The 13050-nt window shown below is 33.4% G+C and overlaps 1 protein-coding gene across 3 annotated transcripts; it reads left to right on the top strand.

Annotated features, from left to right (window-relative positions):
• Positions 1 to 9583: 9583 nt before the first annotated feature.
• On the top strand, positions 9584 to 12708 carry LOC7480674 (heat stress transcription factor A-6b). Of its 3 annotated transcripts, XR_002980093.2 has the most exons (4): positions 9584 to 10376; positions 10973 to 12052; positions 12155 to 12244; positions 12429 to 12708. XR_002980093.2 is itself a non-coding variant. In XM_024594501.2 (2 exons), the coding sequence occupies exons 1-2, from the start codon at positions 10065 to 10067 to the stop codon at positions 11738 to 11740; spliced, it is 1080 nt and encodes a 359-aa protein (XP_024450269.1). In that variant the 5' UTR covers positions 9584 to 10064; the 3' UTR covers positions 11741 to 12402. The 3 variants fall into 3 exon arrangements, 1 of the variants encoding a protein (XP_024450269.1); XR_002980092.2 differs by having other exon boundaries at positions 12155 to 12708; XM_024594501.2 differs by lacking the exon at positions 12429 to 12708 and having other exon boundaries at positions 10973 to 12402.
• The last annotated feature ends 342 nt before the right edge of the window (positions 12709 to 13050 follow it).

Here is a 13050-nt window from a genome sequence, read left to right as displayed (position 1 = left end):
TGGTTTATTTTTTAGTTTTCAAATAATACTACCCAGTTAAATTAACAGGTAAATAATATGATTTTTTTTTCTATTTTTGGTTCATTTTTTAGTTTTCAAATAATACTACCCAGTTAAATTAACAGGTAAATAATATGATTTTTTTTTCTACATGCAAGTAATTGTGCTCAATCATTCATGGTCATTTGCACATCAATCAAGGCAGTAGTAACTTTTTTTTTTTTTTTCTTGTAAGAATTATCGTCAAGCAAATTCGCACATCAAATCAAGATTGAACTCTATCTTCAAACAATCTTAAGAAAATATTTTCTATATTAATATAATGGATTTAAGAAAATAATTTTTCATAGGTATGAACTCCAAAATTCAAACCTGGAAAGAAACTTAAACCCACTACACAGGTTGTAAGTATTAAAGACTTGGAAAAAATTTCAGACCCAATATATTTTACTTTCTCTAATTAAGAAACGAAAAGGATACTCAAATTAGATTTTGCGATTTTTAAAAAAATAATTAAAAAATTATTTTTAATCATGGTTTTAAAAATATACATGTTTAGTTAAAATTACAGTGATATGAATTTTTACATGTAAAATAAATTAAAAACAAGTTTTCATTAATTAAAAATAGGTTATTTTTTAAGCACAATTATACATGAGATTGAATACAAAAAAATATTTGTTTATATGTGATTATGCAAAAATTAGAATTAACCATAATATCAAACGTTATTTTAAACTTGAAGGGATCAATTAACAGTTTTTTAGTTTAAGGAATTACTTTTTTTAATTGAAAATACACAAACCTTTTTTTTAACAAAATTTTGGTTCGGGGACAGGGGGGTTAATTATTGTTCTTAGCAGTGCTAATGTAGCAATTTTTTCATTTTCGTAACTACTAACGTGGGGGAAGTATATCATCTGAGCTTCGAGACGTCCTAACTTGTTCATCTCAACACTTCTCACAATCAGACTCTTTTGCTATTCGCCAAGAACTGTTTCCTATAAAATCTAGGGAACGTCCGTAAACCTTTACAAGAAAGTCTTAGGTTTCAGCAGAGCTTTTACCGAACTTGAGTAATGGGCAGATTCAAGATTGCATCTTTTTCAATACTATTTGCAATTCTTTTCATCAATACCATTCAATCTTCTTATGGGTTATCAGGGTCGTGCATGATAGATCACGATAATGGTGGTGCCCCTGCAGTTTACGAATCTCAAGAGTGCACACGTTGGGTTCTCACTAATGGGTCTCTTCAAAATCAGAATCTAATCAGCTGTCAGTTTGCCACATTCCAAGGATGCTGGGAATATCAAGGAGACCGTGTAGCATATATGTAATCTGGAAATGAAAGAACCCTTGCTAAAGAACAACTCTCTTGATTCTGAGGAGGACAGTTAATGATGTGGCTGTTTTTGATGGGCATGGTGGTAGAGAATCAAGTGAAATGGGGTCAAAGCTTTTGCTTGATTACTTGCACGTTGTGTTCCTGCCGTGTAAGCTAATGGGAAAACGCAAAGGAGAGTTACTTTGAGTGATTGTAAAGCCATTAAGTTGGAGATTTTGAAAGCAGAGCGTTGTTGAAGACCATTTTTGACGTTGATCTTAAGCTTTACTCAGGAAAGAAGTGTTTTTGATTTAGTTGCTTTCTTTAATTACGATTTTGGTTAGAGACTAATTGTTTCCATGGTTTCTTTTTGCGTGTGCTTTCAGTTTCAGGAGGCTATAAAAAACGACCATGTCTCATGCTCTACTGCAGATGTGGTTCTTTAGAATGATGGGCAGAATTTAGTAACCAAAGAAAAAAAAACAAAAACTAGTCTCGTTCCTTATCGGGGTGTTCTACTAAGGATGGCAATACCTTGTCTTGGATTTTTTTTATATTTATATTTATACTTTATTGATTATTTATCAGGTAAAAAACTTGAAGATTCATAAATTATCAAAAAAAATATTTTTATAAATTATTAATCGAGTTTCGGGTACGCATGTATATATTTCAATAACAATAAAATAGTTATTGTGTGTATATATATTAAATGATTAAATTATAAATATTATACATATTTGTGTTTTATATATATTATATTAAAAAAATCTAAATGTTACAAATATATTTATATAATATAAGTATATATATATATTGAGTTACTTTCAAATGAGTTTTAAATTGGATTTAATAATATTCTTATCTTATTTATTATTTATCATGTATGATAAATATTTTAAAAAATATTTATTTATTCAAATCAGGTCATATCAATATTTAACGAGTTTGGATTAAATTATTTTTTCTGTATTCCACTGGTCTATGTCAAACAGCAACACAGTGTTAGCAAATACGCAACAATACATAAACGATTTCCAAGGAAAAAAGCCTTTCAAAATTATATGTACTGTAGGAAGTTGGTAACACTTCAACACTTTCCCTATTAGAGGAACTTCTTCTCTCAAGAATGATTAATTTGGAAATTAGTACTAATTGTTGAGATGAACTATTCACATTGATCATCAATGGACATCTTGGATAAAAAAAAGAAGAAGCTGAAACAGCTGGTTATCGAGAAAGTAATTCAATCTGAAGCAGGCATTAAGTAGCATATATCTGCTGCAAGATGCCTGGCCAGTTAGAGATTATTGTGCGTAGATGCAGCATTTCAAGCAAAGAGGGCCCCTGGTCCGTGCAATGCCTCCCCTCTTCCATCCTGCAAATCTCCCTTTCGGTGATGACAAGGTTAGAACTTGAAAGTTACAAGGAGAAAGTGCCTGAAAAAGAAAAACAAAACGTATTGAAGATCGTACATTCCCTGTCAAGTTAGGTATGTGATGTTGTATTATTTTAAATTTCAGATTTTAGGATATGTGTACGTCTGTATATCGAGCTGAGCACTTTTAATGAATCAAAGCAAATTTGCTAAGAACATTACCAGATCCCAAATTACAGAATGCATAACAATGGCTGCAGCCCGGTTATGACATCTTATAAGTATAACAACAGGGAGAAGACCAAAAAAACTGAGCTAACTGTGGGACCAGCTCACTGCAAAATGACATTGCAATAAGGTCTGGAAGGTCCAAACAAATTTAGGTAAGACATATAAAAAAAACCTCCACACACACACACTACGGACAATCTAATTCATTCTTTCAAGTCAAGGTGGCTGGTGCTTGGTGTTTGGTAAATCAAGATGGTCGATGGCCGATATCTATAAAAGATCCATTTTGATAAATTTAAGGAGTCTTCAATGTTTAAGTAAATATCTTTTTGAGAAAAAAAACAATCATATTTTAGAAAAAGACTCTGAAAATAAATATGCAGTAAAAAATAAAAACTGAAAACCTTTTTCTTTGAAGAATTCATAGTATTTTATAGTCCGTGAATCTTGTCATCTTTTTTTTTCCAGAGAGGAGAGGTTGGAATATCATCTTGCCTTCATAGCATTAAAGATGGATAAAATATATTTTACATATCATTAATGAAAGATAAATATCTCTTACACATCATTGATTAACGATAAATATATCTTATACATAATTAATGAGATATATAGAGAGATTAATATCTTTGACATTTACTTTCTATGTTAAAAGTCATGATAAAAACAAACAGAATCTTGTGACCTAATAGGGAACCCTAATTAAAGATCATCAGTTTTACATTTATCTGGACTCGGCGAGATATTGAGTATAAGAAAGTTGGGTCTAACGAATTTCCAGACTTATATGACTTTAGGCTCAACGCGTAGCTAAGCCCAAGAATATTGGGTCTGGTGGATTGTCAGATCCATATGTATGTGGGTTCAGCACATAGTTGAGTCCAGTGATGTTGGGTCATTACCCTGTCTTTGATCATTTTTTAAATATGAATTTTGGGCAAAAATAACATGTATAAAATATACCGATAGATCAGTTAGCAGTAAGATAATTAGACACAACCAAATTTAATGGAGATCAAAGTCAGGCCAGTATCATGGTAAGTCTAAAAACTTCAGAAGTAGCAGCAAAAAAAGCATAGAATAGTCGTCATCCATTATGATTATTAACGGTAGTAAAGGAGTGTCCATTACATCTTTAACGAGCAATCTACCTCAAACTATATGTTATTTTTTATAAAAACTCAAACAATGTTGATAGGGATTCGTTTTCCCCAATTGACATAGGTCCATCATCTCCACCCCTTGAAACTTTTTTAAGTATAGGCGTTGATAGGGATTTGTTCTCCTCAGTCTTATAGAAAATTTTATAACTATAGACTCGTCCTCCAACTATTAGAAAAAAATTCCAAGTATGAATTCTTTTATCACCATCCAAATTTTTTTTCTAAATATGGGTTCCTCAATGGTTCACCTCTATATACTTAGAAATTCTTTTTTCAATCACGGGGCATACCTCTACACATGGGCTTTTTGGTATATTAACTAAGGTTTTCACCCCGTTTCTCATACAAAAAAAAAACTAGCTAACTCGTCATACAATGTACTTTTAGAAATCTTTGCGTATAAATATCACAAAGACTTGAGAGGCTACTGATAAACCTAAATTTAAATGAAAAAAAACCCCTCATAAAACCAAGGGAAAGACTCAACCTCCATTGGGCTCAACCAAGGGAAAAACTTAACCTCCCTTGGGCTCAACCAAGGAACAAACCCAATCTTCATTGGGCTTAACCAAGAGAAGGACTTACTTTCATTAGGTTGAGCTACATTTTGGATCTTATTCTCCTTACACCCATTAGGTATATAAAAGTCCTTCAAGGACCTATCATATTTCCATCAATATTAATGTTGCGAAAGAAATAGTGTGTAAAAGTCATTTAAGGGCCCATCATATTTCCATTCATATTAAAACATATGTAGATATTTTTTCTCATTAATACATATGTCAGAAATATTTTCTCTCTTTAATATTATTATGATAATATTACACTTTAGCCCTTCTTCTCCATAAAAAGTCTCATGAGCTATAAATAAACTATGAATCCTTTAAATAAAAGGTTCAAAATCCCCATTCTCTACATTAACATATTTATTTGCAGAGTATTTTTCTATAATATTATTACATTTTCTTTTAAAAAATCATTGACTTAATCCATAGAAAGTTCTCATATTCACTAAAGGAACCTTTCGCAAGTATCAAATACCCGCATTTAGCTACCTTAGCTAAAAAGAATGAATTAAATTATTATAATCAAGAAATTAACTAATTATCTAAGAAATGAGATTTGTCTCTAAACTACTTGGATTTTTTGGGACATTATAAAAAAAAATTGTAATGTAGTGATTAAAGTTTTAGCAAAATTATTGGTTGGGCTTTTAAAAAAATTCCACTATTTCATCCCTCCATTTCGAACCATATTTGTGAGTTGATCCCTCCATTGCTTGGCTATGACTTGGAATTAAAGCTCATTTCTTGATTTTTGTTCAAGGCATATCCTTTTATAGTCGACTTTTATTTTTAATTCAGATTAAAATCACACCTAATATTGGATTAGCAATCAACATACCTTAAGCCAGGCATTAACAATCTGCATGTGAAATAAACGAAGACAATTGAACGAGTAAAGTTCAAGCCTTTTTAGGGATTCAAAACCCTATTGGCGTTCGATCGAAGTTTTCACTTGTCTTCCAGCAACCGACACGCGGATCATGCAAGCAGATGATGTGTAGGAATACCAAGTACATTCATACTTGCTACCAACTTTTCTGGGTTTACTGCAGAGTCAACTCTAGTCAGACTTGAACGTCTAATTAATCCAGCATTGTTTAATTACATGATCAACTGTTTCATAATCTGCCACGTACCCTTGTTCCTTAGCATCCTTCTTCCCATAAAAAACCGCGCCAACATATTGGCTTAGGACCATTCCATGCCATTTGGCAACCGCAGAAGGGCTATCCAGCCCTTAAAGATTTGTTTAATGCTCCCAAGCCCTAATTCAAAACCTGAAATTTATTCATTCTGTGCTAGTACCTGACAGGTACAGAGCTGGAGCCTTATCATTGGACGCTGATCCAGCAAGTTTGGTTAAAAGGGCCTGTTAAGATATTTTTGTCTCCTTGAATCACAACAAGTCTCATATACAGGCTTCATCATATATAAAATAAAGGATGGAGAAAAAGAGATGGAACTGCGAATATCCTTTCATGGACTCCAATGAATTAGGTCAACCAAACACAAATGATATTACTTCTTAATTATATAGTGATCAAACTCTTGCTTCTTTGCCGAGTCATACATTAAAATCTGTACTAAGATTTACATGATTGTTCCATATATATATATATATATATATATATATATATGGCATGAACTGGGAAATTATCATGCTGAAAAACCAGTATAATAGAGATCTAGTGCAATAAATCCGTTTTCCTCACTGGTGTGTGTGTGTGTGTGTGTGTGTACTGTGTGTAGCTAGCAAGTTAAACCAAAAACTAGTAAGAAAATTAAATTCAAAATTCAAAAAGATATATAATTTTACCTTAAAAGAATCTTGAAATAATATTACTTTTAAATTGACATGTGTTGATACATAGATTAACAACTCATCTATAAATGTTTGGAATGCACGAGAATTCACGGGATTGTTTTATTGATGAAATAAAACAAATCTCTTTCTTTGCCCCATGCATGGATTTAATTAATAAATGATCCGAGCAAGATGTTGAAAGGAAACAAACGGTGATTGGTAAATGATCTAATGCAAGTTGTAGAAAGGAAACAAACTGCCATTGGTTTTAGAACACTTCCCTCGAAAATATTATTTGTTTTTGCATTTTATTTTTTTAAAATAAATTATTCAAATTAATCTTTTTAATATATTTTTAATCGTTTTGATGTGCTGATATAAAAAATAAATTTTAAAAAATTATATTATTTTAATATATTTAAAAAATAACTGATACACAACCCTAATCTTTTGCTTTATGCCTCTATCCAATTAAAAATTGTTCTACTTTGTTTGCTCGAGATGAGCGGCAACACCTTGGATTATAATCAAACATCTCTCAAAATAATATACATGGCAGGCAACGTGTCTTCTTGTTTGATCGCCACGTATGCCGCTGCTTGGTTATAAGAGAAAAACACCAGCTTTCTGATTCGTCGGGGCAAAAGACCTGATGGGCAGGAAATCTTTTTTTGTTTTTTTAATTGAGGAGACAAAAGGCTAGTGAATACGAAGATTATTCGGATGCTTAGTATAACGTGGCCCTTTATTTGATAGACACGTATATTACTCTTCGATTTAAATAAGAAAGAATATCGCTCTACCCAAAAAAAATCGAAGGATGACGGGGACGAAAAATATCTTCTCCAAAAGAAACGGGCGCGCATTGAATACTTTTGTATAAAATAAATCGTAACAGCTGTTCTATTTATTATAAACCATAGATCTACGAATTAAAAAGAAATCATTGATTCTCTTCTTTTTCATCAGAATTATATTAAAAAATTATGATTTTTTTTATTTTCAAAACAATATTATCTTAATATAAACATTATTTAAAATATCCTCACCAAGTTAAGCTACAAGCCATTGAGGCACCAATTTGACCTAGCAAACTAAGAATGCATTAGGGTTACATGGGGTAATATGATGGTACAGTGGTAAGAGCTTGAGATTAAGAGGTTTACTTCTTATGTGGTTTCAGGTTCGAGTCTTGTGGTTGCTAATATGATGGTTACTGGAAACTTACATGGTCGTTAACTTCAGGACCCGTGATATTAATCGAGGTGTGAGTAAGCTGGTCCGGACATCCAAGTTAATAAAAAAAATGCATTTAATATTGTGATGCATGGTAGTTTTCAAAAGTATTTTTTATTTAAAAAATATATTAAAATAATTTTTTATTTATTCTTTACATTAACACATTAATATCATCGAAAAACACTAACTTTTTTTTAAAAAAAATATTATTTTCAAAACAATATTATCTTGATATAAACATTATTTTAAAATATCCTCACCAAGTTAAGCTACAAGCCGTAGAGGCACCAATTTGACCTAGCAAACTAAGAATGCATTTAATATTGTGATGCATGGTAGTTTTCAAAAATATTTTTCATTTGAAAATATATTAAAATGATTTTTTATTTATTCTTTACATTAACACATTAATATCATCGAAAAACACTATTTTTTAGAAAAACAAATACTCTTTTAAAAATCACCTAAAAACAAAATCTCCATGTACATTTCATAAATTTTATTAAATTACATGTATAAAAAAAATGAGATATGTCTTTTTTTTATCGTATAGATTCATCAAATATATTTGTTAGTGCATGTTTTACCTTTCATATGCAAATTTCTCTACTTTTTAAAAGTGCAAGATTATTGACGCGTTGACTTTTTTTTTCCTGCTCAAGATAGAGCTCACACCCTTGAGCTAATACTAGCTTATCTCCTAGCATTCAATAAGTGGCACTCCCCTACCTACCAAGCGTAAAAGGCCATTGTCATTTTACCTCCAATCAGGACCCTTGAATAATTTTTTTTCTATGGCGTTAGCCAATTATTAGTAGGGTCTTTAGTCGCCACTCTCCTCCAATCAAATGTCATATAGTCACCGCTATCCTCCAATCAGATGTCATAAAACTATTGAAATCTTAGATACCCAACAAAAAGTCAAAAAACACTGCATATTTTTTTTTTTAATTTAACGTGGTGTCCGGACCAGCTTGCGCATACCTCGACTAATCTCACGGGCCCTGAAGTTAACGACCATGTAAGCCTCCAGTGGCCATCATATGAGCGACCACAGGGTTCGAACCTGAGACCACAGAGGGAGCAAACCTCTTGATCCCAAGTTCTTACCATTGGGCCACCACCTAGATGGTTAATTTGTTTTAATATGCTTGGTATGAGGTATTGACGACCACATGGCTTGAATCTAAGACCACAGAGGAAGCAAACTTCTTGGTCCCAAGCTTTTACCACTGGATCACCACCTAGATAGTTACACAGCATATTTTTTACTTAAATTAAATGTGATGGGTCCCGTACCTCACCTCCACCGTGCCTTCAGTCCTTACCCATGGCAAGTTCCAGAAGTTTCCTAGAGGACCACTTCCCTCTTCCCCACCCCTTCCAAATGAAGAAAGCAGCTAGATTTTTTCTTATAAAAAAATAATATATCTGCACCCAATACCTCTAGATCTTTCCGAATGATGACTTATAATAAGATTATGCTGTGATCCATGTTTTATTTTAATTATATATTTAAAAATATTTTGTTAATTAAAACACTTTACAGTTTTGCATTATTTCATCAAAAACATTTTTTTAAAAAATACTGGTTAATAAAAAATTATAATTTATAACTTTTTTAATATTATTTTTTAAAACCACAACAACATGGGTTATTGGAAAGCTTAAAATTTTAAAAATATTTTTTTGTTTAAAAATATATAAAATTGTTATTTTTAAGATTTTTTTGACATGTATATTAAAATAATTTAAAAAATTTAAAAAAATATTATAGATTAATATATTTTTTCAAATAAAATATACTTTAAAAACGTAATCAAAGGCAAAAACATCAGCACTCCCAAACAGTTACGAAGCCTCGTCTCCTCTATTTAACGCTTTAGATAACGCTCCATTTCTCATCTGTGTATAGGTGTCATAAGCCAACCAACTTGTAACGACATAAACGACCTTCCTTTCCCAAAACAAAGCAAATTTCATCACTCACATATATCTCTAATGCTACTTTGCCCTGTTTCTTTCATCACAATTTCCCTTCTTTTCTCCCCATGACCTTGCTTTGAATTCTCTTTCTAGCTTAAAGGGAGTAGCCTCCTCTGTTTTTCTTGACCATATCTCTCTTTTTTGGAGCAAACCCATTTTTTGTATTACTTTCTTGAACTTTTTTCTTTGCCTTTTCCTTGCTAGCTTTCATTTTTCGACAAGATTTCTCTAAAATCCATCCATTCTGCACCAGGAGTTTCGATTTTGGCCGTGGCTAGTTTTATCAATAATCTTGAACTGACACTGGGGCAAGTAGTTTTTTTTTCATCAAAATAAAATAAGAATTGAAGCAGTGAATCAAATTGCAATCATGAATCCATATCTAACAGTGAAGCAAGAGTACGCAGGATCAAGTTTATTGCCTCTGTCCGGCGGTGATGAGCCGCCAACAATGATGCTCCCACCACAGCCGATGGAAGGTTTACATGATACAGGACCACCGCCATTCCTGACCAAGACTTTTGACATGGTGGATGACCCAATGACTAATCACATAGTTTCTTGGAGCAGAGGAGGGTTTAGCTTTGTTGTTTGGGATCCTTATTCTTTCTCCGCAAATCTCCTTCCTAGATACTTCAAGCATAATAATTTCTCCAGCTTTGTCAGGCAGCTCAATACTTATGTAAGTGGTTTGATACCCAGCTAAAAAAAAACAGTCTATTTTCTGAGTCCATTTTATCGAAAATAAGCAGATTTAACATTTATCTGGCATTTCTCTACATGGGTTCTTGATACTTCAAAAAAATATTAATTTTATGCCCAGAGAACAGTGTTAGTGAGAAGATTGCTCTGGAATATCACATGCTGTTCGTGTAACTTTACAGGATTTTTGCTTTTATTTATTTATTTTTGCGGAATGTTTATTAAAGCCATTTTCTATTTTAGGTGCAGTTGGTCTTCTTACTTATTTTTTTATTTTCCTTTTCTTCAATATTCCTGTTGGATGCGGGACCTGAAATTATTTCTACTTGTTACAAAAACCCAAAAAAAAAAACTCCGATTTCTGTTTCAGAGTTGGATTGCTCTACTCATGAAATGCAGGGATGGCTTAAAAGCGATCAGTATGTTTTGGACCAGTAATGGGACTGTCTGTCAAAGTGATATTCTGGAAGTACTTTTTTTTAGTTTGTGTTGAGATGTAATTTTGCAACTTATATTCTTGGTAGGAATTGATGGTTGATATTGGATTCTGACTGTGGAACTTTTTTTTTCCTGCAGGGCTTTAGAAAGATTGATCCAGATAGATGGGAGTTTGCCAATGAAGGATTTCTGAGGGGTCAAAAGCAGCTTCTAAGGAATATAAAGAGAAGAAAGGCAGCTTCTCAGCCTCTTTCTCAACAGCAAGCTCCAGATGCCTGTGTTGAAGTTAGCCGTTTTGGATTAGATGGAGAAATCGATCTCTTGAAACGTGACAGGCACGTTTTGATGATGGAATTAGCGAAGCTTAGACAGCAGCAACAGAAAGCTAGATCTTATATACAAGCTATGGAGCAAAGGCTACAAGGGACAGAACAAAAGCAGCAGCAGATGATGCAATTCTTAGCTCGAGCAATGCAAAATCCTGCCTTTCTACTGCAGTTAGTCCAACAGAAAGGGAAAAGGAAAGAACTTGAGGAAGCAATGACTAAAAAGAGAAGAATTCCTGTTGATCAAAGACCTAGTCGAAGTGGTGGTGGTGAATCAAACCGTATTGATGAAAGTGCAAACCCCATCAAGGCAGAGGCTTTAGAATATGGAGACTACGGATTTGAAGTGTCAGAGCTGGAGGCACTTGCATTGGAAATGCAAGGGTATGGCAGGGCAAGGAGAGAGCAAGAGGATGGAGTAGAAGAGCTAGAGCCACTAGAAAGCGGAGATAGAGAACTTGACGAGGGATTTTGGGAAGAACTGTTAAATGAGAGTGCTGGAGGAGGTGAAGATGAGGATGTGAATACATTAGCTGAGCGCTTGGGTTATTTGCGTTCAAGTCCTAAGTACAGAAATTGAACAATTTTCCGCATTGCTAACCACCACCACCACTTAATTCCAGCAATGATCATTTCATTGCGGTAGCAGGTTTCCATGGTCATATTGTTAGTTGATAGTCTTTTTTGCGGCAATGGGTCCTTTCAAAAGTCATTAGGCTATAATCTTCACCTGCGTTTCTTGCTATTGCGTTTCTTTCTGGTGTTTCTAACCCTTGTATTTTGTCAATTTCTCCGTTTTGTACATCCTTTCGTCTTGTTTTTCTCCATCTTGGTTAGGTTGCAGCAGTGCTCGGACAGAGTCTGGTAGTCCTTATCATGATTTGTCTCAAAGGTTACTAGATTTTTTTTTCTCTCTCAACTGCTCTTTGACTTATGCGTTTAATTCATTAGTTAACAGCAGCTTGTAATTTTCCTTGGCCTCGAATAAATGTAGACTGTTGAGATGCTGTTGAGTTGGACGAGGTGTGGCTGCAAGTTGCAAGAAGCCACAACTAGTTGCCTTTGGATTCAAACAACCGACTAGGTAGTTAACCGCGTCGGCTTGATTTTTCTTTTTCTTGATCTGTCTTTTCTTTTATGCAAGGGAAAGGGAGATTTGGTCGGTGATGAAATTCTTGAAGTTGCTTCTGTACCATATGTAGATTTTTTTCATGACTCTGCAATTTGGCTCTTGATTTTTCATTTTCATTGCCCGCGGGGCTCCAAAGGTCCAGGATACATCGCATTGATTTCCTGACCAATAACCAACAAATGCGCTCGTGGTGACATTTTGTGGCGGATCGTGGTGCTGTCCTCGAAATGGTGATGAATAGCAGTCGCTTTCGGAAAACCAGCACCATCGATCTTCATGGGCAGCTGCCCTCCTGTACGATGAGCTCTTAATTTATCTGACTTGTCGTTGCATGAACCATGTGAACTTCGCCTAAAAACACGAAATTGAATGAAGGAGAAGGACTGCTTAAAATATCCATGATCCTCTATTCCTCTTGACTGGACTTTCCAAGTAATGCAGTATGAATGAGTGTTTCATTACTGAGGAAAAAGGAATTAAAAAGAACTTAAAAGGGGTTGGGAAGAAATCAATATATCTCGTGAAAAGCCTCGTGTGTGGTTTGAAAGTTCAAGTAATCAAGTCCATGGGGTAGAAATGTCCGAATTGGAGACGGAGCAGTGATTAAATCAACGCTGGAATTTAATAAGGGATTAATATTGTGATGGTGATTATTTTTTAAATATTTTTATTTGAAAATAAATTAAAATAATATTGTTTTTATTTTTTAAATTTTATTTTTGATATAAATATATTAAAATAATATGAAAACATAAAAA

The sequence above is a fragment of the Populus trichocarpa genome, chromosome 2, assembly GCF_000002775.5.
Source record: "Populus trichocarpa isolate Nisqually-1 chromosome 2, P.trichocarpa_v4.1, whole genome shotgun sequence".
Taxonomy (NCBI): domain Eukaryota; kingdom Viridiplantae; phylum Streptophyta; class Magnoliopsida; order Malpighiales; family Salicaceae; genus Populus; species Populus trichocarpa.
Note: the sequence above shows the minus strand (reverse complement) of the source record. Positions and strands in the feature narration are given on the sequence as shown.

Coding starts and splice junctions, on each gene's coding strand:
- LOC7480674 (XM_024594501.2), top strand. CDS start 10,065: ATGAATCCATATCTAACAGTGAAGCAAGAGTACGCAGGATCAAGTTTA. Junction 10,377..10,972: donor TCAGGCAGCTCAATACTTAT/GTAAGTGGTTTG, acceptor TTTTTCCTGCAG/GGCTTTAGAAAGATTGATCC.